The sequence below is a fragment of the Python bivittatus genome, unplaced genomic scaffold (assembly GCF_059951505.1).
Source record: "Python bivittatus isolate LINGU-HERP-01145 unplaced genomic scaffold, Pbiv_v1 ctg000340_np1212, whole genome shotgun sequence".
NCBI classification, from domain to species: domain Eukaryota; kingdom Metazoa; phylum Chordata; class Lepidosauria; order Squamata; family Pythonidae; genus Python; species Python bivittatus.
Window position 1 is genome coordinate 9580981 of NW_028277056.1, and position 27813 is coordinate 9608793.

At 37.8% G+C, this 27813-nt stretch overlaps 1 protein-coding gene and 1 long non-coding RNA gene across 3 annotated transcripts in view; one reads left to right on the forward strand and one right to left on the reverse strand.

The window, feature by feature from the left end:
- Positions 1 to 27813, forward strand: part of TMEM135 (transmembrane protein 135) — a 164038-nt gene that overhangs the window by 56691 nt on the left and 79534 nt on the right. For both annotated transcript variants that reach the window (XM_088140544.1, XM_088140545.1), the window contains exon 5: positions 1927 to 1992. In XM_088140544.1, the coding sequence (XP_087996670.1) occupies positions 1927 to 1992 (66 nt within the window). The remainder of the gene's footprint in view (positions 1 to 1926; positions 1993 to 27813) is intronic.
- LOC148216043 (uncharacterized) lies at positions 191 to 26529 on the reverse strand. Its single transcript, XR_015796078.1, has 3 exons — positions 26385 to 26529; positions 4988 to 5089; positions 191 to 446 (listed from the first exon to the last, which is right to left on the reverse strand). It is a non-coding gene; the product is annotated as an uncharacterized LOC148216043 (long non-coding RNA).

Sequence of the window (27813 nt, forward strand, 5' to 3'; positions counted from 1 at the left end):
TGGGTTCTCCAATGCTGTGAAACACCCTTTTATCTAAGAAGCTTTGACAACTGAGTTTAGCTATGTGAGTACAAGTGTATTAAAGGAGATCTCTTATCAGTTGGAGAAGAAGGAAAGTCACATAGACCATTGGCTCTCAACAGAAACAAAGGAAGCTTAGCAGTATTGACAGAAAGCTGTATTTTGCTGAAGCATCTTTAAAACGTTGATAGGAAGAACTGATGAAAGAAATAAATTCTGAAGAACACAAAAGGTTGCATGAAGTTGTCACCCCTTTAATCTTCAAGGGAATGTAGAATTAAGTCTTGGAGCTGGCTGCAACTTCTTGTGGGTGTAAATGAGCTAATAACATGAGGTCTCTGACTAGGCAGTTGTATTCTTTGCTTCCCTTCTCACCCAGTTGAGTTGAAGGTACAAAGAAATAAAAATGACTTCCTTAAGACTTCCTGAAACATAGGAGAAAGGATACAAATGTAATCCATAAATGAAAAATAATCACTTTAAAGAAAAATGTTTGCATTTTAAACATGATTTTCCTATCTATTTTAAACATTAACAAACCCATTGTATTCTTCTTACTATAGTATGAGTCTTTGTAGCTCTAGCCATTGAATTCTTATATCATGATCAAAGCAGTGTTTTGTTTGACCTTTCTCTATATTGTTTTAATTAGGGTTAGTAATGTTGGGAAAAGAATGAACATTGTTGGAAAATTTAGTATTTTCCCTTTAACATTAAAACTTGCACTGAATTATCTGAGAGGTTGATTTAAAGCTGGTTATAAACGTAACATTTTAATATTAATAAACACAGTTAATTTACTTCATTAGATTTAGGCACTGCCTGGCACCAGAATGACACTGGGAGGCTCACAATATAAAACAAGGAACAATAAAAAATACAACATAAGTAAACAATGCACAAAAAGGGAATTACATCCACCCTATTCCAAAGCCTGGGGGAACATTCAAGGCTTTCTGGAACGTCACTGGTGTGGGAACTACACAAATCTACGGAGGATCTCATTCCAGAGAGCAGGTGCCACAACAGAGGAGGTACACTTCCTCGGTCCTGATAGCATTGGTTAATTGAAGGGACCCAGAGTGTGCCACCTTGCTAGCTCTTGCTGAATGTCTAGAAACTATGACAGGTGATTCCTCAAATAACCTGGTTCTACGCCATGTAGAGCTTTATAGGTAATATCCAGCACCTGGAAGCACACCAGCAACTAATGCAGCTTGTGAAACAGTTACATGGGCATATTGCGACATGCCCATCAATCCCCATGCCATTACATTCTGGACCATTTGAAGTTTCCAAGTAGTCTTCAAGGGCAGCCCACATGAAGCGCATGGCAGTAGTTGAGCCGCAAGATTAGGGCAAGAATGAATATCTGAAAGGTCTGCAGATCCAGGAAGGAGTGCAGCTGTCACAGAAAATAAAGCTGTGCAAAGGCCTTCATGACCACAGCTGCCAAGTGCTCTTTGAATAAGTTCTGTGAGTCCAAGAAGACCCCTGACTGCCCATCAGTCTTGAGTGAGGAAGGGCAACTCCACCTAAGATTAAAGGTGGGAAATCCTTGGATCTGGTAGGCCTGATATCCAAAGTGACTTGATCTTGGAGGCATTTTTGTGGGTATATGGGTTGTCCTGTATTTTTATCTCTAACAAACCCTGTACCATCAACTACAACAGCTAAACAAAGCAGAGCACCCTCCAAAAGTCCTCCTTTGGTCAAGCATTATGTAAGCATGGTATAAATATTATAATAGTATAAATAATAAGGACTTTTACTGAAATATTTATTAAAAGAGGAGATCTCATTGAATTCTGTGGTACTGTCTTCTTAATAAGTCTTGTCCTGTGAATGTTGTTATTTCAAAAAGCAGATAATTTTATTTCAAATAAACTCTGTTTTTGTATGCAGGCCACAGAAACACTATTTCGCATGGGAGTATCAAGAGGAATGATTACTCCTGTAAGACATGGAGAGGTAAGACTTTTTTCATGTATGTGGTATAGTTTTAAAAGTTAACTTGGGTGAAGCGAGTTAATGAAGGCTGATAGAAATATCTGAGAAATTAAAATAGAAATAAATATCACATCTTTCTCGTGATCACCATCTCTGCAATGAATTAGCAGTTCAAGGGAGAGTACTAATTCTTATATAGATTTTTTAAAAAGACAAAACAGCACCATCTTAAGAACATAAGGATACCCCTGCTTGATCAGGCTTTTCTTGGCCTGGCATTCTTTTTTTTCTGGGTGCTCATAAGCAGGAGATGTAGATGTATTCCTCTTTCGCCCTTGTTCCCTGCAGCAAACATTTGGAGACATATTATCCCCCTTGAAGATAACAGTGAGACTTCAAGAGCAATAGCCCTAGTTCTGCATGAATTTAGCCATTCCCCTTTTAAAGTCTGGCAGATTAGTGGCTACCACCACATCATGTGGTAATGAATTTCACAGATTAATTATGCACTGTGTGAAGAAGTAACATCAACAAGACGATGAGTGTCAGCACACTGGAGGGCCAGCTCCCTCCCTAAAGGCAGCCTTTTGTGGTCTGACGGTGAATTGAATGGATTATTTTGAAAGAAGCTGGCTGGCTGGAATACTGAATAGGACCATTATACTCTGCAACATTTTGTTATGGATCCCACTTGTATAGCAGCTGATATTTATGAAAAACCCCGTTGCCTGCTGATGAGTTTATACTGTTTGTGATTCTCATGTGGGATGCAAAGCAAAATGCTTAGTTTGGACTCTCAGAGAACACATCAGCATTCATACAGGTTGTACAAACCTTTGAATTACTAGAGCTGAAGCAGTTAAAACTTCACATGACATTCTGACTATGTATGTTCAGTTCTGAAATGCTAACGTGGTGAGAAATGCCAAAGAGACTAGGTTGAAGATGCAATTTAGATAGGAGACACACACACACACACAAACAGACAGAGGATATATATATATATAGATATATATTATAGATATATATATGTATGTATGTATATATGTATGTGGAAGCCTGTGGATGGAGTCTTGATATCAACATTCTCAATGGGAAATGATGAAACACACTTAAAATGATTGTTTCTCCTGATACGTTAAGTGGTGGTTTGAGCAGTGGGTAAATAAAGAAAAGTAAGACTAATCTTGAATTAATAACAGATCCCCACTTTGCACTACAATGAGCCAATTTGAAAAATAGCACTCAAACCAAACAAGTCGCTAAGGACTCTTCAGACTTGGCTTGCTTCCAGGCTCAGATGGATGTGGAGTTTATAACTTTGAATGTTTTGAGGGAAGACTTTTCCCTTGGTTCCTTCTCTCGTCTCTTCTGTATTTCGGGATATTCAGCTCCTCAGTCTCCCTGGCTATAACTATGTTTCTTTTGTCAAGATTTTCATTTCAGAAATCATCTTTTACACCTGAAATAGGGTTATTTGCTGTTTACACATGGATTACAGCATTATTGACAAGGTTTTGGCACAGGGTGTGGAAATGGGGCTGCCAAGTGTCATTCATCCAAGTAAGACAGATAATTCTTGGAATGGGGATCCTGTTCAACAACATCCACAGCGTTGTGAAAAATTACGTCAGGACATGTTACAGTCATGGAGTTGACTGATCTCCAAGAAGTCTAATAGTACCAGGGGAGATAATAAAATTCAAGAATATAATCGGCTTCAGGACTGAATGCATTTCTCTCCTCCTTGCTGAAGTATTTCCATCAAGGCTCCCTTTTGGAAAATATGTGTAGGTTCAAAGGTCACATGTTTCTCCTTTGGCTCTTAGGGATCCCATTGGAATCTGGCTGGTTTTGTGAAGGTTTTGTCAGTCTTCAGCAAAGCTTAAGGCCATGTGACATTTTTCTTCAGGACAGTGGCTTGTGCTTTTATTTCTACTCCTGTCTTTTTTCATGCTCCAGTTTTCTTTTTTCTTTTTAAAAAGTTTTGCAGTTCTTTTTTGGTGGTCATCAAGGGAATGTGAAAGATGCAAGAACAAATTGGGATGCTTGTCATTAAGAAAAGTTGGTTCTTAATGTAAGTTATCTTTTATGTGAGATGCAAAAAAAACCCTGAATATAATTCTGCAGCCAACACTTCAGGAATTCTGGTTTGGTGGACAAAGGCCATTGTGTTTCCTGCCCAAAAGGGTAAAATTTTCAGGGAAAGAAATGGGCAGGAATTGTAAGGCTTGCTTGTTGCTAAGCAGCAGTCCCCTTATTTATAAGGGCAGCCACAACCTTCCTTGATTTCTCGTGAGGGCCCTGAAGTAAAAAAAACCTTGGCACCCTAAGCAATCCTGTTCAGTAATTCCCAATTAGCCTTGCAAGAAGGTTGCTGTATTTGCTATAAATGAGTAGGTGTTTATGAGAAATAAAGACAGCCTCAACAGCTTTCCAGTTTATTGGCTACAAAAGGAGCAGTCCAAAACTGGGAGGTATAAGGTATCTCTAAGAAGAGTGCAAATTGACTGTTGATGGGGGAATTGACTTGGTTGCTGTGGTAAACAAAAGTCTGTTTTTCCAAACACTGAAGTTGGCTTTTAGAATCTTCCCAGGAACGTTATTTTCTCAAAGGGAAATGTACTTGCTGCTTTCCAGAACCAGCATCCAGTTCTGTGTTAGCATGGTGGGATCACAACACATCTTAAAATGCCACTGTCTCCAGCCTTTGCTGAGATGAATCTGGTTTATATCTTGGCTACAACTGACAGCCATGTTTCTCTTGCCATGTTTCTCTGTTCTTAATGAAAACTCTGATAGCTTTGTCACTGGTACCCAGATCAGATTGCTTGGGGCAGTGAAAGAACTGGGATGTGGCCAGAGTTGCATTATTTCAGCAGCTATTTGTGAATGAGTTTTTGCCAAGTCCTAGAGCAGGTATCTGGTGCTATGGGGCTCTGTAAAGTCCCCTGCAAAGACATCAACTCATCTCACAGGCACACTGATTGCAATTAAAAACAAAAACAAACCTTACCTGGTAAGACTCTCTGGTTCTCACATAATTCTTCTCTGTTCAAACAAAACATATGCCTGAACTTTCTTCTTCCCCTTCTCTCCAAAACCACCACCTGCAGATCTATGGGTCAGCAAGAGAAGCAAGTTCAAATAAATGCAAAGGCAGCCTGCTTTAATTGTTACTTTGCAGTAACAATTAAAGTTATATGCAACACCTGAACTGGCAGTACCTGTACAGCAGAGAATCAGACTTAGAAGTACATAGGAAAACCTGGAAACGTACAGTAAATTCAGGTATTAATGTGCATCTTCTCAGAATGTAATTATTCTGCCCAACAGATTCTCCCAGTGAAAGGCCCAAATATTTCTGAATACCTTTCCAAACCAGAATATAGCAATCCTACTTGAAAGTTGCAGATGGGAATGCTGTCACCATCATTCTTTAACACTTTCAAAACTTCTGCACCTATTAGCAACTTTTAGTACTGAGTGGAGTTGAAGAGGACACCAAGATCTAAAATGCCTAACTACTGTATGCTTATCAAGCTGCTTAGAATATCAATATATTCCTTTTTCTATGTCCTCTGTTTAGAACATGGGAGAGGTATGTGGAAGATTCATGTAGCTTAAACAGGCCTGTGCAAGTGAGGTACATGCTGACGTACATTGATGAAAAAAGGGATTTTTAGTCATGTGAGATGATACTATTGCCATGAGAAGGAGGTAATATAGCCATGCTAAATGGGAACAAATCACTGGGTGTGATTAAGTTATGTGACTGAAAGTGAAAAGGTTGCCACTATTGTGAAAGGAATATAGGACTGTATTTATTTGAGTGTTTACATTTTAAATTCATCTCTTACTTCAAAGGTTTACTGTAGATTTAAAAGATCTGCACTCCATGGTGAAAAAATTGGATATAAATGTAAAAAAAAGCCTTGGATTTAGGTGCATATAATGAAAATATTTAAATACGCAAACCTACTGAGTCCCTTTTCATGCAACATGAATGGATGATGGTGATATGTTACTTTTAAACAAGTTGTGTTTTTTTTTGGGAAGCAATTTATTCTTAACAGTGTTGAATTATTGTATTGTTATTTTTAATTTTTGACTTAGCATAATGATCTGTCTATTTGAGAAAGTACATAATGCTTGAGAAAAAACTGTTTCTGTTTTGGCTGAAACAGTGGAGGTATCTTAAAAGCTGATTCTGATTTGATCTTTTCAAATCTCTCTCTCTCTCTCTCTCTCTCTCTCTCATTTTTAGCTTGAGGACACGGCAGGCACTAGTTATGGCATATTACAGAGCTAAATAGTGATGTGATCCTAGATATCCGATCTCTTCACCCTTCTGCTTCATATCACAAAGATACCATTATTACTGTGGGTTCAAAAGTTCTGTTCTCACGGGTAGCTCATCCTCTAGTTTCATTGCTGTTGTCTGACTTTTTTGTTGTGATAGATAATTTGTGGGGAAGATAACAGTTTTCATTCTACTTTTACTTTTTCTTTATACAACAATTTTTATAATTATAGTATATTAACTATTGTTTAAGGATTGGTAAATCCCTTTTTTTAAAAGAGAAATTGAATAGTTAAAGAATACAACCTTGTGAGTTAAAATACATTGCGCTTGTCTCAAAATTTGACATTCATAGAAAACTACTATAAATAACACTTGATCAGAATATATGAAAATATACTTTTGTAGATATCTCTAATGCTCTTAATGTTATTCTTGAAGAGTGTTTAACTTCTAGCAAAAGGAAGATTAAGTACAAATTAGTACTATGGATTTTCCTTCTGATTATATCATATAGTCTCTTACAGTGGCAGCTATTGGATGTTGATAGGAATCCATGGTGTTGTTTTTCCCTTTGTTTAAGAACATACACATGAATCCAGAATATGTAGGCTTGGGTTTTGACTATTTTCACCAGTGAACTGAAAAGTATTTATATAATTCCCAGTAAGATTCCAGTGAAAATCCAGGGCTTAGCCTGATAAAGGGACAATTTATTGTATAGAAATCAAATGAAACAAGAAAGAATAATAAAAGAGAAAATTAAGACCCAAACTGCTGTTTTGTAGCTCTTGATTTCTTGAGGTAGTGTCAGATGCTCAAATGTACACATGCATTTCATCAGAAAATCAGTGTGTAGAGAAAGATAAAGAAGTATCTTACTGAAAGCTGTATCTGAGGAAAATATTGTATACTTCCCAGAATTCATGATGCTCTCAAAAAACCTACCTTGAGCATTGAAGAATGGTTCAGTAATGGAATAATATAACAACAACCATCTTTATTTCAGTTGTAGGCCAGCGTAACATAATAAAGTACAAAGATACACATCAACAGAATCTAAGACTTAATATTGCTTGCATAATTCTCTAAAAACATTACAGATATTTCTGTGAATAAAGTTCTATGCTAATACTTAACCTGCTAAGCAGTAAAATACAGACTGTAACATATAATATCCAATTTATTATTAATAATAAATGTTAATAAACTATATGTCTACAGTTTACTCAGTACTTTTCCAGTATCAGTTCAGTTCTTATTTATAAAAGTCTATGTAATATCTCAAAATTTGCAGAGTGAGCTAATTCTTCTTACTCAGTTCCTGGCATGTTTTATAAACGCAATGGAAAAGGAAGTAATTTTGCCTGTTGTTGAGGAACTGTGATCCTCAGTAGCATTTACAAATACATCTGATCAGCATGCTCTGGCAGTCTCGACAACATCAGGGAGATAAGAAGTATTATAGATGTCTCTTGATAGTGGATATTAAAGCAATCTCAACTTGCCAGTAGTGCAAGGCCAAAGATGTTCTGTATATGGGATCTTCTCATACCTCCTCTTTTCTTTCTTTCTTTCTTTCTTTCTTTCTTTCTTTCTTTCTTTCTTTCTTTCTTTCTTTCTTTCTTTCTTTCTTTCTATTCCTTTATTTATTTAAAGGAAGTTTTAATAAAGTAAAAAGCATAAGAGAATATAAGGATAATAAAGAAGAATAGTAAATAGTGAAAAAAGAAAATAGAAAAAGAAATAGAAAAGATTATAAAGAAGTGGTTTCTGATCTTCTTGACAGTGGCTATAGATACGTTTTTACTTTGCCCCCTGTCTCTAAAGTTACATCATAATTCCCTTCTTTCCATAAGCTACCCTTTCTAATTTTCAGACCCATAAATTACAAGTTCATTCTCCTTTTTTTTCAGCAAAAAGTCCATAAGGGGTTTCCAGTGATAAATGTGGTTGTTGATCTTTCTCTAATCAAACAAGTTAATTTTGTCATCTCTGCTAGTTCTGTTATCTTCACCAACCATTCCTCCATTGTGGGTATTTCAGAGTTTTTCCATTTTTGTGCATATAATAGTCTTGCAGGAGTTATCATATATATAAAAAACCCAGCAAGAAAAATTCTGGTTTCAGTTGAATGTTGATCTTTAAAATTCTTTGTATCGTCATATGCGTTTGAACCCAGAAATTTCTGGCTTTTTTACAAGTCCACCAAGCATGATAAAATGATCCTTCATGTTGTCTGCATTTCCAACATAAATTTGAAGTACCTTTATACACTCTAGACAGTTTTTCTGGAGTCGTATACCAATGGTACATCATTTTATAAAAATTCTACATAATGTAAATTTCATTTTTAACCACATATTTTTCCACTGTTCCATCAGTATGTTGTGTCCAAAGTTCTTAGCTCATTTTATCATAGCCTTTCACTTGTTCTTCTTCCGTTTCACATTTCAGTAAAAGTTTATACATTTTAGCAATTACATATTCATCATTTGTACATAGTTCAACTTCAAATTCTATCTTCTGCTGCTCAATTCCAAATGCCCTATTATCTACCTTAAATCTTTCTCTTAACTGTGCATACAGTAATCACTGAAAATTAAATCCCCCTGCAGCCAGTTCCTCTCTTGATTTCATCTAATATTCTCCATGTTCCTGTTCTAACAACTCTCGATAAGTTGACCATTTTTCTTTACCTGATGTTTCTCTCCTGTAAAATGCTTCTTGTGCTGACCCATAAAGGCATTTTCAGGCACAGTCTGGGTTTATTCTGACTGTGTTCTGTATTCTGTTCTTTATTCTCAATGCCACTTCTAATATAGTGATTCTTAAAATCTACATTAACCTTATTGTACCATAGAACACCATGCCATCTGAACCTCAGATTTTGCCTTTCTAATTCTAAAATTCTCTTGTTTCTCAGCAGAACCCACTCTTTCATTCAGACTAAGCAGCGGATTGTAAAATATAATTTCAAATCAGGCAGTTCCAGTCCTCCTCATTCCTTTGCATCTTGAAGTATTTTATATTTAACTCTTGTTTTTTCCCCTTGCCATACAAACTTAGATAGCCATAGTTTAGATGGTACTGTTTGTTCTTATACCTCCTCTTTGAGATTGCAGAGAGGAAAGCATTCAAGTGCACATGTAAAAACCCTTCTAACTGCAAGAGATGTGCTGCTGGTACTATTGTGAACTTGGGATTTTCTGGGAATAATTGATTAGGTACCTAGTTAGATCTGACTGCCACTCGCTGGCCAGAATTTGCTCTTGCAGCATGGTGCAAGCCTTTAATGCCTCAAAAGGTGTAGGTTAACCAGAGAAAACCCTAGGAGTGTTCATTTTCAAGATTAATGTCTTCTTCCATGTGAATTGGAAACCATCATTAAGGGTTGAGGAAACTATCTCTGTAGGGAAGTAGGACAGCTTTAGTGAATATTTAAATGTAGTTATGTAGACTCTTAGCCTCTATTTTTCACCATGCCCACCTCAAGATGTACAGCTGGGTTATGGGCATATCATAGGACATGGAATGCTAACCGTACAAATTTATTTTGTATGTATTCCAGTGGCTTGAAATAAGGGAGTAATTGAATTCCATAAAGCAATTGTGCCAGATGCTTTCTTCTTGAAATAGCTTAAAGGAGATTCATATATAATTATTACCTGTTGGCTTATTTGCATTTTTTATAAGCCAGTTGAAAGAATTTTTCTTCTCAGCCTTTCCTATTACAGTACCTTGTGTGCTCCTCAGGACTCAGTCTCCTTTCTGTTTACTCTATATACCGTATTTTTCCGACTATAAGACAATACTTTTTTCTAAAATCCTTACCCTAAATATTGAAGGGCGTCTTATTCAAGGAAGTCAGCTGAGGAGAGAACCGCGCGGTGACAAAACTGCCCATACCTTGTCTCTGCAGACAGGCTTCCTCCTATTGCTAGCCTCCAATCACGAGTGAAATAGCTTGTCTCCCAAACAGACTTCCTCCAATCACAAGCCTGATGTAACTGACGTCAGCTGATGCTGAACAAACCAATTAGAGGAAGGCTGTTTGCAGAAAGAAGCTATCTGCAGTTTCACTCGTGCTTGAATGTAATCAGTTATGCAAAAGAGCCTGGAAATAGAGCTGCAGAGAGACAGTTTGGACCTCCTCCCACCGAGTGTATCAGGTAAATGTTAACTAATTACTAAATAAAAATGTGTTCTGCACTATCTTTAAAGTATTGATTTTTTAATTTTGGGCTGGAAAAGTGGGGGTCGTCTTGTACATGGAGCGTCTTATTGTCAGAAAAATATGGTACATTGTTTCTGTGTTCTCTGACTTCTTTCTCTCTTTCTCTTCTTTTTTTTTTAGTATAACTAACATATTTTGCTGACAGTATCCAGGTGTATCTCAACCTGGATGATGTAGCATGAACTTCCTGCTCCAATTGTCTTGCTGGGATCTTCAGTTGGATGTCCTCCCATTATCTTAAATCTGAAGAAGACTAAACGTATTATTTATCTACCCGATTGTCCTCCTTTTTCATCTTCCTTTTCTTTGTTTTCAGGACTGCTTCTTGCCAATTTTGCTGGTGGTATGAGCTCTTGGAGAAACTTTATATAAAGCTTTCATTGATAGTACTGCAAGAATGATCGATCATTTCTCACTGTTGAGGCAGCTCATTCATGCTTTTGTGGTGTTTTCTCTTCATCCAAGTCAGTAACAAAAATATTGAGGAATACTAGGCTGGGATCTTTGCACCAGTTTTATGAAGAACCACTGCTGAGCATTCTTGAAATATTTTTTCCAAGTCAGTATGAGCTATCTAACAGTTGTACCATCCTTTATATACAGTGGGGCAAAAAAGTATTTAGTCACCCACGAATTGTGCAAGTTCTCCCACTTAAAAAGATGAGAGAGGCCTGTAATTTTAATCATAGGTATACCTCAACTATGAGAGACAAAATGAGAAAAAAAATCCAGAAAATCACATTGTCTGATTTTTAAAGAATTCATTTGCAAATCATGGTGGAAAATAAGTATTTGGTCACCTACAAACAAGCAAGATGTCTGGCTCTCACAGACCTGTAACTACTTCTTTAAGAGGCTCCTCTGTCCTCCACTTGTTACCTGTAGTAATGGCACCTGTTTGACCTTGTTATCAGTATAAAAGACACCTGTCCACAACCTCAGACAGTCACACTCCAAACTCCACTATGGCCAAGACCAAAGAGCTGTCGAAGGACACCAGAAACAAAATTGTAGACCTGCACCAGGCTGGGAAGACTGAATCTGCAATAGGCAAGCAGCTTGGTGTGAAGAAATCAACTGTGGGAGCAATAATTAGAAAATGGAAGACATACAAGACCACTGATAATCTCCCTCGATCTGGGGCTCCACGCAAGAGGAGGTCAAAATGATCACAAGAACGGTGAGCAAAAATCCCAGAACCACACAGGGGGACCTAGTGAATGACCTGCGGAGAGCTGGGACCAAGGTAACAAAGGCTACCATCAGTAACACACTATGCCGCCAGGGACTCAAATCCTGCAGTGCCAGACGTGTCCCCCTGCTTAAGCCAGTACATGTCCGGGCCCATCTGAAGTTTGCTAGAGAGCATTTGGATGATCCAGAAGAGGATTGGGAGAATGTCATATGGTCAGATGAAACCAAAGTAGAACGTTTTGGTCTAAACTCAACTCGTCGTGTTTGGAGGAGAGAGAATGCTGCGTTGCATCCAAAGAACACCATACCTACTGTGAAGCATGGGGGTGGAAACATCATGCTTTGGGGCTGTTTTTCTGCAAAGGGACCAGGACGACTGATCCGTGTAAAGGAAAGAATGAATGGGGCCATGTATCGTGAGATTTTGAGTGAACACCTCCTTCCATCAGCAAGGGCATTGAAGATGAAACGTGGCTGGGTCTTTCAGCATGACAATGATCCCAAACACACTGCCCGGGCAACGAAGGAGTGGCTTCGTAAGAAGCATTTCAAGGTCCTGGAGTGGCCTAGCCAGTCTCCAGATCTCAACCCCATGAAAAACCTTTGGAGGGAGTTGAAAGTCCGTGTTGCCCAGCGACAGCCCCAAGACATCACTGCTCTAGAGGAGATCTGCATGGAGGAATGGGCCAAAATACCAGCAACAGTGTGTGAAAACCTTGTGAAGACTTACAGAAAACGTTTGATCTCTGTCATTGCCAACAAAGGATATATAACAAAGTATTGAGATGAACTTTTGATATTGACCAAATACTTATTTTCCACCATGATCTGCAAATAAATTTTTTAAAAATCAGACAATGTGATTTTCTGGATTTTTTCCCCCATTTTGTCTCTCATAGTTGAGGTATACCTATGATGAAAATTACAGGCCTCTCTCATCTTTTTAAGTGGGAGAACGTGCACAATTGGTGGCTGACTAAATACTTTTTTGCCCCACTGTATTTAATTAGCTTGCTTATCAGAATGTCATTTGAAAATCTTTTTATACGTGTGACAAAAAATGTTGTAGACTGGAAATCCTCTTGAGGAGTTAATTTCAATTACTCTCTTCTATGTTTTTGACAACTTGCTGGAGCAGCCTGCATGGTTGGCATTCCACTTGACCAATAAAGCCAAGAAATAATGAGACATTAATTGGCAGATGTGGAATTACAAGTTTGTGTTGGTTTGAGAATGGAAACTCCTGGTTACTTCTCCTGGGGGGGGGAACTGCAGAAAGTATTTCTTTGAGATGCTAATAATTCATAGTCCCATCTATTTGCTGGGAAATGCAGTGACCCCAAACATGGAAGTTGGAAGTAAATATATCTGAATGCTCTGGGGATGTTTTAAGCTTGCAACAAGCTTGCTCATCTGCAAGTACTCAGCAGTTTTGTATGTCAACATTTGGTCCTCCCCCCACCCCCAAAAATAAAAGAAAAAAATCTGTGTTCACTGTCAGAGGATTAAATGAGTATTAAAGACTTTCATAATGAATAATTTAGATAATTTAATCGTTTTGCTCAGTATTGTCTACACAGGGAAGGCAACCTGGTGCCCACTGGTTATTTTTAACTACAACTTATTGTCTCTATTAAGTGGGGCTAATGTGAATCCTAGTCTAAAACTTCTCACAACACACCAGCTTGGGAATACTTAGTCAACAGTGGAGAGCCAGTTTGGTGTAGTGGTTAAAGGCACCAGGCTAGAAACTGGGAAACCATGAGTTCTAGTCCTGCCTTGAGCATTAAGCCAGCTGGTTGACTTTGGGCCACTTTCTCTCAGCCCTAGGTAGAAGAAGGCAATAGCAAACCATTCCAAAAATGTTACCAAAAAAATTCCAGGGACTTGTTCAGGCAGTTGCCAGGAGTCATGAACTTTTGTGGGCACCTCCCCCGCAAAAGTTAACAATGATTGGTAGAAGCCCCCCAAGATTTAAGGCGAGACTCTTTCTTTTCTATACTTAAGATATTGTTGACTGAACCTGCAAACCTTTGAGTGCCAATCATGTGCCATATTGAACTATGGACTTTTTCTTGCAAATCAGGTTGCCAGTTTTGATTGTAAGAATTCTTATTCTTGCCAAGAGCTGAGAGCAGAACTAGAATAAGCAAGCAGCACAATCTGATGACCTTTACCATAAGCAGAATATAAGTTCTCACTTGAGGCACAAATGAGCAGGCTCAAATTATCATATTTGGACACAGTAGGTGAAGAACCATATTTCCATTGAGAAATCCACAATGCTGGGAAAGGTGGAAAGAGAGAGAAGAGCAGCAGGGTGGATAGATTCAATTACAGTGGTAATGGGTGCACCATTGGAAGACCTGAAGGGTCAGGTTATCCTGGAGAAGGTCTATCTATGTGATTGCTGAGATTTGATACCAATTTAATGGCACTTAATAAATCTACCACCACCCCAACTAAATCTTATTTTGATGATGATGATCATGATGATGATTGATGATGATAATTTTTTTTGGCAAAACAGCAACAGTTGTGTGCAGACAGCCTCTGTCCTATACTGTAGGAGGTCACTGAATTCTGGCCTAAGTATTTTTCTTACTATACTGAAATTAAGTCATTGGTGCTTCTCCCTGGAAATTATGAGAATACCATCCCACGTTGCAGTGATGCATTTATTTCTGTAGAAAATAAATATATATTACAAAAACAGTAAGAGATGCCCATTATGGTATACTTGGAAATATCATTAAGTAGCTTTGTTTTTAACTCATTCACTTTTGGGGGCAAACTGAAATACAGATTCTCTTCTTTTTAACTTCAAGAAGTACATCTGTTTTAGTAATTACGCAAACATATGGCATTAATTAGCATCCTATATAGCAGCTCCATTTATAGCAGTGGGTCTGCCTTTCTATTCGTTACAAAAGAAAGAAATGTAACTATTAGCTTCCTTGTGTTCGAGTTACTGGAATGGGAATTACTCCATGCTGCTACCAGTTTTTAGTATAGTCCTCCCCAATCCCATTCTTTTTAGAAATGCTGGACTTTAGCTCACACCACCCTTTGGCCAGTAAAGTTGGGTTTTTTTGAGAATTGGGTCAGAGCATCTGGAAGCACAAGATTGGGGAAAGCTTTTTAAGAATATTGCAGAAGGAAAGCGATTATTCCATTTCTGCATTGCTCTTTCGTCATCTCTATTGTACATGATTGTGGTGCTTCAAGAAGGGAGAACACCATGCCATTCCTAGTTTAGGATCTTCTGCTCCCAGGTAAACACATCCCTATGCGAAACTGAGAGTAGGAAATCTTTGAATGGTGAAAGGAGATAATTGCATACGCTTTATATCTTGAGAGCGATATTTTGCTTTCTTTTACTTAGAGATTAAACATTATTACAGAGGACTTATCTTGATGCATCTTTTTGGCAAAGAATCACATGACAGGTGGCTACTTCTGTAATGCAGGTTAGAGGAAATTTCTTGTTTCTTCAAGCCAATCCAGGCTACTATAGCCACCAAGCATCTGAGGCTGCACCACAGAGCACCAATGCAGTGTAAGATGGGGAATTTCCCAGCATTATCTCCCGCAAATCATGTCAGCTTTGCTTTTCCAAAATAAATGCAGAGATGGAGTAGAAAATAAAGAGGCTGGAAGTAGGCAAGGGTCCTGAAGAAAAAGTGGGAAAGTTTCTTAAGAAAGAGCCTTTTTGTCAGGGGTAGGAGAACAAGCTGCCAGCTGTTGTAGAGAGGAAAGAAGGCCAAATATTGGAAATAGTTCAATTGAGAAAGAGATTTGGGAGGGACATATTCCCTTCCCTGTTGCATAAATTGTACTCGGCCCCCTCAGGCAGGGCTCTGAGACCTGGTTTGTCACAAGAGAGCAATGTAGGCTTACCTGTTAATTCTTCTGTGTTTTACTTCTGTTAATTTCCCACTCGGCTTTGTGATTTGAGGTTATCAACTTCTAATTTAAAAAAGCATGAATTGGGGCTGTGGTGGTGGGGTAGAACTGTTGAGGTACGTGCCTGCCTTCACTGCTAAAGTGACATGGGATGTGACTGATTGCATCAGAGGGCTCCTTGCTGTGGCATGTTGCCAGACTGAGGTCACAAAGATTAAGGGAGAAAGAGCTTTAAAATCTTAATCCTTTTCATATTTTGTAGTTTCTAAAGTGACGGTCACCCCTGAAGCAGCTTCTTCCTTTTCTTTTTCATTTCTTGTATGTTTTGAAAAAGAGCTATCTTCAGTATTTCCATAAAGATCCTGCTCTTAAAAAATGAAATAAATGCAGTCAAACGTCAAACTAAAGCTGCACACTAAAGCTCATGAATAACAACACTGAGAAACTACAATTTATTGCCCATATTGTCACTTGATTTCATAAAGTTAATAAATGGCTGCCAAGTGCTCTTGAAGGATTTTACAAGTTTGCCATCTCTTAGATGAATATGTTGTATTTCCTTTGGGTGTTCTGCCAGCTGGCAAGCTAAGATATGTTTTACAGTTTGGAAAGCTTTGAAGCCAGTACAATCACTGAAGAAACTTAAGTTTGCATTAGGATTTGTTCTTTAAAATGACAGCTGCCTCCACTTTCATTGTTGTTCTCTCCTAGAAGTAAGAACACAGTCATCTTTACCTGGCTGCACCTTTGTATATATTTTTGAAAAAAAAATAGGTCAGATGTTGATCAAAACAGTTTTTTTAAATTATGGATTCTATAGCACCCTCTGTGTTCTGTTGCCATCTGCAGTTGCAGATCTCAGATATCAGTTTAGCTTAACTAAGTTATTCTTTATTTTCAATCAATCTCTTTTCATTACTACTGGTTCAGCACATAAAAATTAATGTCTGAAAATGGGCCCCTAGTGAGTAGACTGTCCTGTCATCTTTCATAGTTGTGTGATGGAATTAATTATTCCAAAATAGTTGTATTAATTGAGAAACTATTTTGAATCCATGTATTGCAATTCCAGAGCATTTATTTTGGTAAATGTGTTCTGTTGTCTAATTTCAAACCAATACTATTTTCTGTTCATATGTAATTGAATATATATAGAACTATGGAAAGTTAACATAATGGGTATTTACTAGAAGTGTGGTGTTAAGTTTTCATGTGAAATGACTGGGAACCACCTGCATCATTCTTTATTTATATTTTATTTATATTTAAAATTTGTCACAGCTCATCTCACTGTAGAGCGACTCTGGGCAGTTTACAGTAAAATGGATCAATATTAGTTAAAATAGAATAAATAGTAATTAAAATATATTAAAATACAACAAGATTCCTATATAAAAAATAAATAGCTTCCAAGGAACTGATGTTAACTAAAAGTTATTAGACTTGGGAAGCATTTAATTAACCTATTAACCTAACCAGCTTTCTCCAGCATACACATTGGTTGCAGTCACATTCAGTAACGAAGCAGAATTTCTCTTAATGGTGTTCTGCTGTAAAAGAAGACCATTTCTTACATGCCATAATATACATAATGTATTTGATTTACAGAGTATGTTTCTCAGTACTCTTCTCATCTGGGACCCTCTACTTACATATACTTTTATTTCCTCCTATTTTCTTGCAACAGACTTGAATGCGGACTGTGTTTGTCTCTTTGCTTAAGCATCTCCCCTTGTCACCATCATGTTTTCAGCCAAAATTATTTACCTAAGATCAGTAATAAATGAGACAGGTAAGTTTTCAATCTGAAGAACAGAAAGCAACAGGAAAAAGAGATGGGAAGGGAAGGGGAAAACCTACTAACTCAGCCACTAGTACTTAAACGACTAAGTCCTTAAAAATCTGAAGTTCTTTTAAGGATCCACATACATGGAAATATTCAAAGAGAAGTAATGGCAGAGCAAAGGTAGCTAACTTCTCAGTGGCCAATAGGCTGGGATCTCTCTTTTCTTTCTCATCTAGAGCTGGATAGAATGACTGCCTTAAAATTACCATGCAGGCCCTAAATTCTGCCCCTGTCTTCACCAGCCCATGCACAACAGCGACCTGGTTTTCATCCATGAAATATTAGATGGTATGTTTCAGATAGAATTTTAAATAAAAAGTATTTAGCACGTTTGCTGGAAGAAGGGCATAATAGAATTCCTTAGCTGGAAGCCGAGCCACAACGAGCCCCAAGGTAGGACATTTGAAACCATCTGCTCATTATGTAAAGATAATATTGTGTGAAAAGATGGCATTTCTTCCAGCTCTTTTTGGAAAGATGATAGCTCTGACTATCCATTTATACCTTGCACTGATGCAAAGTGATGAAATAGGTCAACATACACTACTTGATCCAATAGCCAGATTTCTGGCTGTTTTAAGGCAATGTGCTGCCTGCCTGGGCCGTTCTGCTTTTGACTCAGTTGTTTTCACTTTTGGTAAGTATTCCCTTTGGCCAATAAACATTAAGGTCCTCCTGAGGTCAGGTTATACCTCAGTTTAAAAAAAAAAAAAAACTGTGACACACATGAAGAGCTCTGTGATGTTTCCTGTTTCCGCCAAATGTTTTGGTGCTTGGTCATTTTAACTCTGCAGATTTATCAAAATAAAGAGCAAAGTTCAGAAATTATCTTCAAGCTCAGACTGGGATTGTTGGACAGTTCTCTGTACATTCCCCATTGTTTTAAATACTTTCTGAAAGATGTAGGGAAGGGATGTTTTGTTTTCCTTATAGGTTTGTCTGTTTCCTTTTGGCATGTTTTCTTCTAGTGTTTTCAATCAAGCTGGGTTTGCAAGCCTGTTTCCAGTTACGCAGCATTTCTATTCAGTAGTGCGAAGAGGAAATTAGAACAGTTTGGGAATAATATTGTTAGTTAATTGCTGCTAAGAGCCCACATAGGCACAGTAAAACATTTTATTTAGCCAAACACATCTGTTTTGCGAGGATTTATGCAACTCTACCCCTATGAAATAGAGAGCATCCCCTATATTTAGGAGGTTTTTGTGCTCTAGAGCAGAGCCTCCCTTTCAGTAAAAATCCATGTTACTCTCTTTGTTAGGCGGCACTGAGACAAGTTGCTGGTAAAACAATATTGTACGGCAGTGTGCTATCCTCATGTTTCTGCAGGACATGGCTTGTTTCTGAAAATTTATAACACTGGGATAATGATGTTGGCGCCTAGTATCAAATGTAGTGTTCCTTCTCTTTTTTTCAGTTTAAGCTTTATATACTGTATAGAGTAGAGGTTATGTAGAGAAGCAGCCCTCATATCAAGATGGTCTGTGTGCATGTGCTGGTCAGGTGTTAGGTATCTGAAGGTAATACTTAGCAAATGTAACTGCTGTTTGGAAGAGAGACATTTACTGCTGTGCAGGATGAATTTGTCCCCCCCCCCCCCCATGATGGTTTCAAAATATGTACAGGTAGTCTGCCTCATTTAGTGACCATTTGCAGTTACAAAGGTGATGAAAAAGTAACTTTACGATCAATCCTCGCATTTACAACCTTTGCAGGTCTATAAAGCATAGGAAAGTTGAAGTAAGATCATAAGCATAGTCGTGGTTTCACTTAGGAGCTGCTTCAGTTAACTGAGTTGCTGGGCCCAGTTGTGCTTGCTAAATGAAGACTACCTGAATTACAGTTTAATGTTGGCTCAGATGCTTATAGGAGATCCTGTTGTCCTCAAGTCTGATCAAATTTCTCTCTCTGCACATACAGACATGCCCATGCATATATATTGATTGATTATGTGCCATCAAGTTAGTGTTGACTTGCACTGAACACTTAGGTATTTTTTCTCCAGGAAGATCTGTCCCAAACCTGGGCCTTTAGATCTGTCACTGCTATAACTGAGTCCATCCATCTTGCTGCTGGTCATCGTCTTCTCTTTCCTTTCATCTTTCCCAGGATTAGAGCTTTCTCCAGAGAGTTAGGTATTTACGTACTGTGTACAAAGTATAATAATTGTCCCTGATCATTTGTGTCCTGAGTAAGAACTCTGGATTGATTTGTTTGTTGATCCATTTGTTTGTTTTCTTAGCTATCAGTGGTATTCTCAAGAGTTTTTTCTAGCACCAAAGTTTTAAAAAGTCAATATTTTTTCTATTTTCCTCCTTCAAAGTCTAACTTTCACTTCCATGTCACAGGAAAAATTATTCTAATCTTTGTAGGTACAGATGCATTCCAGCAGCTGAATATTTTTTCCAAGGTCTTCATGGCTATTCTACCAAGTGCCTGTCTGTGGCATATTTCTTAAGTGCTGGTTCTTTCATTGTTGGTAGTTGATCCTAAAAGGCAGAAATGATTTACCACTTCAGTATCTTCATTGTGAATTCTAAGGCTAGTTACTGTAAATCTGGTCATTATTATGGTCTTGCTGTAATAACTGATTCCTCCATCTTGTTTCAATAATATAGTCAGATTTATTTGCTCTCCATCTGGTGATGTCTGTTTAGATAGGCATCATGTTGATTGTTTGAAGAAATCATTGGATTAGCAGAAACTGATAAAACGTTCCTAGGCCATACAGTCCAACTACATTTTCCTCAATATTTGTAACTTTGGCATTCCAGTCTCCAACCACAATCAGCACATTTTGTTTGTCTGTTTTGTCAATTTCAAATTGAACTTGATCATAAAACTTATCAGCCACCTGCTTTTCTGAATCAGTGGTTGGAGCATAAACCTAGATGATCTTCATATTAAAGGTCTGTCCATGAAGTCTAATTGAATTATTTGGCCATTGATTGCATTGTAGCCAAGTACTGTTCTTGATATACCCTTCCTAATTATAAAAGCAACACAATTTCTTCTTTGTTTTTCATATTCTTAGAAGTAAACAGTGTGATCTGACTGAAAGTATCCAGTTCCAGCCTACCTCAATTCATTGATCACTAAGATGTCAATGTGTAGTCAACTCATTTCATCTTTCACTGTGTTGAGTTTACATTCAACAGTCATGTTCCTACTGTAATTCTATTTTTGCAGCTTCAGATTTTCTTTTCCTGTATAATCAACAACTAGAGATCCTGAAGGCTTTAATCTAGCCACACCATAAATGGCATTAGCACTCTGAAAGATCCTCAGCTCTTCCCCAGAAGCATCCAACCTGAGGGGCCCATTATCCAGCTCTATATCATCAATCATGTTATATTTTCTATCTATGTAGTTTTCTTGGTAAAAGTATAGGAATGATTTACCATTGCCTTCTTCTGCACAGTATGAATTGATGCCTTTGCCATTGTCGCTAAAGTGATCATCTGCCTCCAGCATCTTTCTGTATTGCTGCTGCCCAATATAGGTGCCTGTCTGCTTTAGCTGGGCACCTGGGATGAACTTCTTGCTTTGGGTGACCCTGCTGGGACTATATACTTTTGGGATATGGTCCCAGCATTCTTCCATTAAACCTCCCTGGAAAATCTTCCCCATCATAATGAAGCAGCACAGCAGAACATGCGTGGTTGGGAGGGGGGGGACACATATTGGTAAAGGTGCTTCAGTTGCATAGAACGTGTATGGAACTTTTTAAATCAAAAACGTCTTTTCCTGAAATTGCTGAGCAACTGTGGAGGACAGCCACTCAATCTTAGGAAAAGACCCAGCTGCCTTAAGGAGTTCTAGATCAGTACTACATAAGTGCAGTTTTAATAGTACACCATTTCTTTGTCTGTGTACAAATTAAAAAAAAAAAGTAATCTACCACATTAAGACAAGGCTACCAAAATTAAACATTGGATGTAAACTCGGTCCAGCAGAAGGGGCAGGTTGCAGACCCCACCGGTCAGGGAATTTCGATTGGTGGGGTCTAGGCAGAGAGGCTTTTCTGCTGCAGCGCCCGCCCTATGGAACATCCTGCCTCCTGAGGTCCAGTGTGCCCCCTCCCTCATGGCCTTCAGGAAAGGTATTAAATCCTGGCTTTGCCAGAAGGCCTGGGGGCCAGAGGGGGGCCCGCACCTGTGGAGATGGCTGGTGGGATGATGGGTTGCCCCCCCCCCCAGCATCTTACAGATTTTTATAGGGCCAAAATTAGAGGAGGTTTTTTAGGGTATTTTTAATATGTTTTTAAATTATTTATAGTTTTTAGCCATCTTGGAGAGAATTGTATTTCTTCTTTTTTATTGTGAGCCACCCAGAGTCACCTGTGGGGGAGATGGGCGGCATACAAGCCAAATAAACAAACAAACAAACAAACTCTTAGGACCATCTCCATTGCAGTGGAGAGCAGTGTTAGCTGCTGCTAAAGGTTTTACTTCTAAAGCTACTAGTATTTTATTTTATACGTTCACTTGATTAAATAATAGCTTCCCATTAAAGTCAGTTTCTACTCAATTTTATGCTTTGGAAATGAGATATGGAGAATAACAAATTTTGAAGTATGGATCACCCAAGTTGATCTTAGTTCATCTGGGAGAATTACTTCTCTCTCTCTTGGAGATTATTCAGAATCTATGTGGCTTTCAACACATCATTTATACTGGGACAGTTGTTGAGTGGCATCCAATAAGTGTGGGAAGTATTTGGAATGTGCCATATGAATATTTTATAGTTAGGGTTCAGTCAGTCTTGAGTCTCTAATGAAAAAGACAAGATTCTGAGGATGGTTGACAATGTTTTGTTTGGGGTCTTGGCCTGAACAGTGACTTTTTCCCCCCTGTAAGGCAACGTTAAAGATGTTGCCATTTAAAAAAAAATCTGAACACAATGACTTGTGTCGAATGAAGTCAAAAATATAACAAATTATTATGTTTGAAATGAAAACTTTCATAACCTGGACCATTCGAAATCCACTTGAATGGTATTTCTGTTATTATGAGTGATTTATGGATTCTTTGAGAACTAGATACTGCAGTGATTAAAAAAAAAGGATTACAAATTCAACAGTAATTGAATTTGACTCCAGAGGTGAATTAAGAATGCATTGTAAGTTTGGTTGCCTTGGGCTTCTTTTTCCTTCAGAGGATTTTAACAAAACCACCACATTTTTAAAACACAGGCATTGTTTGAAGATTCTGATTCTGATAATTGTTTTGTGGGGAGGGGAGGAGAAGGGTGGAGAGGATTTGGAATTTGGGTGCAAGGGTAGTGATCTTAGGGTGAAGAATAATTATGCAAAAGCTGAAGACTTATTTAGAGCTTCCTTTCCACTAATGAAAGATTCAAAGTTTGAAGATTACTGACTGTAATATTTATGAGGAGAATGTCAGTTCCTGACCTTCCTTCAAACTTCTCACCTATTAACATGATAGTGTAATTGAATGCGATCTAATGTTCAGTCCCTTCTCACCACCTTAACAATAATAAAGTAACTGCAATATGTATATATAAAAAAAGAAAAGTTGGATTTAGTGATGAAGGTGTTGGACTAGGAACCTGGGTGACCTAGGTTCAAGGCAGTGGTGTGCTGGTAAATGCTCCCTCACCACTACAGTGCTGCTAGCCACGGAAGAGCTGATTGGCATAGTAGGTGTAGTGGCTCAGTTCTGCTCTCAACCAGCTCACAATCCGTTCTCATGAGCTGTTGCAAGCCTGCTCCAACACACCAGTGGTTCAAAGCCACCCTCAGCCATGAAGACTCACTGGGTGACTTTGGGCTAATCACTCTTTCTCAGCCAACCTGTCCCACAGAGTTGCTGTTGGGATAAAGTGAAATTGCCTTGAGCTCTTGGAGGAAAGTGGAGATATAAACTTAACAAACAAGAGAAAAAGAGGAGTATTTGGTAAAAAAAAAACAAAAAAAAACATACTAGCCACATCTCTAGAATTACAGTGGTGAAATAAAGCAACTAGAAAAGGTTATCTGCAGTTTTCAAACTGGGATTGTCTCTATAGTGTAAATTAATCAAGTCTAAAAGGGTCAGAATTAGACTTCTGAGCCAGCATTTTTCAAATAGGCTTTTCAGCCTTTTATGCAGGGAATACAATGGAACTGTTGCTGAAAAAGGAACCAAGCCTCTACTATAATATCAAAGGGTTATATAATAGCTTTCCAATTGTGCCCATTTACTCGGTTTAAATATAAAGAAATTGAAGCCAAAATGTAAAGCCCAATGATAAACCTGAAAATGAGGAAAGTTAAAACTGCAATCATCTGCTAGGCATAATTTAAAATCTAGGGTCTTGCCTTTCTGTTAGAAAATGACTTAATACCTTTTCAATCTGTTTCAAATACTTTAAAGGTATTAAGAGAGGAATACCTCTAAGTAAATATATGAATATGTAGTAATACTCATTTTTACAACATTGTCTTTCTCCATAAACTCATTGGGATTTTTAACTATTTATGTTGTTTTTGATCAGTGATAAACAATTTGATTTATTTGCATCCACAAATGAAAAAAGTTTCCTTGGAATAATTATTCCCAGATAGAGCATTTAAAGAATTCCAAAAAGTAAAAACATGTATTTTAACCAAGTTAAAAAAAAAAAAGGCGCTTACAGGAAGTTAATTGAATCTGATAGTTTACCAGAATGTTGGATAAAAGCAGTATGTTTTGGAACTCAGCATACATAATTACTAATGATATAATATATCTTGCTCGGCTTTGCTGATTAGTGATATTATATGGGCAGATTGAGGCTTGAGAGCAAACTAATCTGACAAGGAAATGGGAGGGTAGAGAATCTGTCAGAAAACTATGGGGAAATGTTCACATTAGTTCACATAAAAGCAACTTCATATTTCCAGTGAGATAAGTTAAAAGAAGGAATTTTGAAATCAAATTTTTGACCTCTGCAAGACAAGGCTATACTGTCCAGAGCTAGTCAAGGGTATCTCCATGATTAATTGTGTGGCAATGCAGAAAGCTGTTGCTTCTCATTTGAAAGGAATGCCTTAAACATTTAATGAGCACTGATATTTTATGGCCAGTCTTGCTATTGCACAGGATCCACCACATCACCTTCTTTTCTAGGCACTTTGATTAGTAACAACTTGATTTTTGCAAATCGCAAGGGTCTGCCAGTCTAAAGAAAATATGAAGAATATAAAAAAATATAACCCAGCTTGTACTAATTACAGTAGTACAGTCCATATTGAAGTGTAAGGTATCATCTACAGATCTTTCCATAACAGAAACTTTTTCACTGAAATAAGAGGTCAAAATAAAAGGCAGATTTGCTATAAATAAAATGAAATAGGTGCCATATGCTTTTCCAAATTTAGAAATAATTGCTTAGGTGTCCTGAGTGCCTGTTCAGTTTGCTGTAGCAGTTGGGCAACGTCAAGGCCATTATTTTTATTTGAATCAGCATGAAATAGCATAGTTTTATTTTTAAAAACCAGACAGCCCTTCAAATAGAGAACATTTCTAATAGAAGATTGTCGCTATCAGCTCTTCAAATATAAAATAAAGCATGATACCGATGCATCTTCTTGAGAGGCCATGTTCTTGGAACAACCTAGTTTCAAGTCTTAATTACTTATTTGGACACCAGGCAAAAATATCTGAAGTAACAGAAGGGCAAGAAGCTGAGATCCTCCTGAATGTTTTTCTCACCAATGAAATGGATTGAAGACATGTCTGAATATCAGTGACTCCTTCCTTCCTTCCTTCCTTCCTTCCTTCCTTCCTTCCTTCCTTCCTTCCTTCCTTCCTTCCTTCCTTCCTTCCTTCCTTCCTTCCTTCCTTCCTTCCTTCCTTCCTTCCTTCCTGTTACTTGTAATTTTTGTGGGATCGCTGCCTCTCCCAACAGGAAAGGAGAAACAAGACTGAATCTCTATTGTACTGGTACTTTCCAGGCTGTTATCCATCCCTTTGGCAATCTGTACCATAGGCTAAATTTTGTTTTGTTTGCTGTGGTACAACTGTGTTGCAACCTCGGACTCGGCTTACTGTGGGCTTTCAATCCTTGATCTATATATGTTGGGCCCAGATAGCTTTAGCAGAGGATAAGCAGAGAGTACTTGATTTATATCTACAAAAAATGAATACAAAAATGCTTTGGAGACCTTAGTAGCCCCCCCTTACACCATCCCTAAATATTTTTATAATATTCTCCCCACTCAGCAGAAAAGAGCATTCATATAATTAAGGTTTGGTACTATATCCTTGAGGACAGTGTGCTGGCTAGGGAATTCTGGGAGTTGAAGTCTGCACATCTTAAAGTTCCTGAGGTTGGGGAACACTGCTTGAGGGTATTGTACAGGAAATTTAATAATATTACATAGCAGGAATTGTGTTTATTCAGAGGTAGAATCAGTTGCACGTATTCTGTTGAGTTGCCTTCTCTACCGTGCCTGGTATATGGAAATAATTTATCCCCTTCTTAGCAAGGGGATGGTCCCCCTCAGAAATGGTGCTCTTTCTTTTAAGGAATTAGTCCATTGTAATCTCTGCAGAAATGGTAAAATTTTGCATGATAGCAATTAGCTGGATCTGATTTGAATTACCTTTAGACTAGAAGGGATCCTGTCATGTATGAAGGTTTATAAAATATGATTTAATTTTTTTTTAGAATAATTTTCCCTTTCTATATATTGTCTATAAGTATCATGCTCTGATTCTATATGTTAACTGTTCATCTGTGGCCACACTCCTAATAAATAAATAAGAGTAAGAGAACTGTGTGTTTGCTGCTGCTTTTGTTGTTGTCAGATTTTACCCTGTATTCCATGAAGTTCTCCATTGTTTAAATAGATAATAAGATTATAATCTAATTATCATTATAATGTATTCTTCTGCACATCAAAGTAACAGCTTTAATTATTCTTTTGAAAAAAAAATGTTTACCTGTGGTTCTTCGTAATATCTGGACCATTGTATAATGCCTTTTCTTTTAATGCAGGTTCAACAAAATTATACTTCCCAAATTTTCATTCACCACAAGACATTATCTTTGCTTTCATTTTTAAAATAATTCTTTTGATTCTGAGGGTTCCCAAATACAATCTGTGAATGTGAAATGTTAATTGTTCTGAGGCTTTATAAACCTCAGGAGTTAATTTTATCATCTGGTGACAGCTAACGTCAGCTGTACATTATGAAGTTTCCTGTCATGGGAAATGTGAGAAGTATTTTAAGTTTGTGCTTAGTCTGCATTTTGGCGTTTCCCTCGCTCTTCCTATATGTTCTCAGGAAGCTGCTACTTAAACAAAAAGTCTGTGGACTTCATGGCTTGATAGAAGAATCTGCTTTATGTTACAAGCTTACATGAAATGTGTTCAGTGTTATTTGTATGCCTGGGAGTAAAAACAAACAAACAAAGGACTTCATGACTATTGCTAAGTGTCCAACCTCCCCTTTTTAAGAAAGGGGTATTGTTGAAGATTTGGTTGCAGAGCACCATAGAAGAAACAAATTTCCTGGAGTGTTTTTATTCAGGATTCAGGCCCAGACATGGGGCAGAGATGGCATTGATCACTCTGGGTGGATGGCCTTAATGGGTGTAGTGTGTTGGTGTTATTGGACTTTGGGGCAGATTTTGATACTAGGAACATAATACTATGTGGACCAACTTCAGGGACTGGGGATTGGAAGTTTTGGTTCCATTTCTTCTTGATGGGTGGTTCAGTCAGTAGTGAGTGGGGGGAGGAAAGGTTGGCTCACAATGGAATGCCTCAGTGCACAATCCTCTCTGCCTTACTCTTTAATATCTATAGCCACCGGAGAGGTCATCTGGCAGTTCCATCATTTTGCTAATGACATTGCTATCCTGGGCCCAGCTGCTGCTGGCAACAGAGTCTCAAAGTTTGGAGGCTGTTGGTATTTTAATGGAATGAAATAGACTAAAGACAGAATTGTTGTTTGTAGATAGTGGTTCTCTGCATCAGTGTCTACGAGGGTAAAAGTTCATGATTTGGTGATTCTGGACTGGATGGTCAGGTGGAAGCTAATCAGGCTAAGCCATGAGTTCAGTTTCACTCTAATTTTCCAGCTGATGGGAATTTCTTGAAATACAGGTTAAGAACGCCTGGTTTAAGGACAACCCATAGTTAAGAATGGAGCCTGTTGTAGCAAAATTTGAGTTAAATACACAATGGTTTGAGTTCATTACACAATACTACTTATACAGTATTATACAATAATACTATTCCAGCTTACATACAAATTCGACTTAAGGACAGACCTTGGGAATGGAACTCGTTCTTAAATTGGGGACTACCTGTATATAGCAACATTTTAAAATCACCATCATACTTTACCTTCTGGCCTTAATATC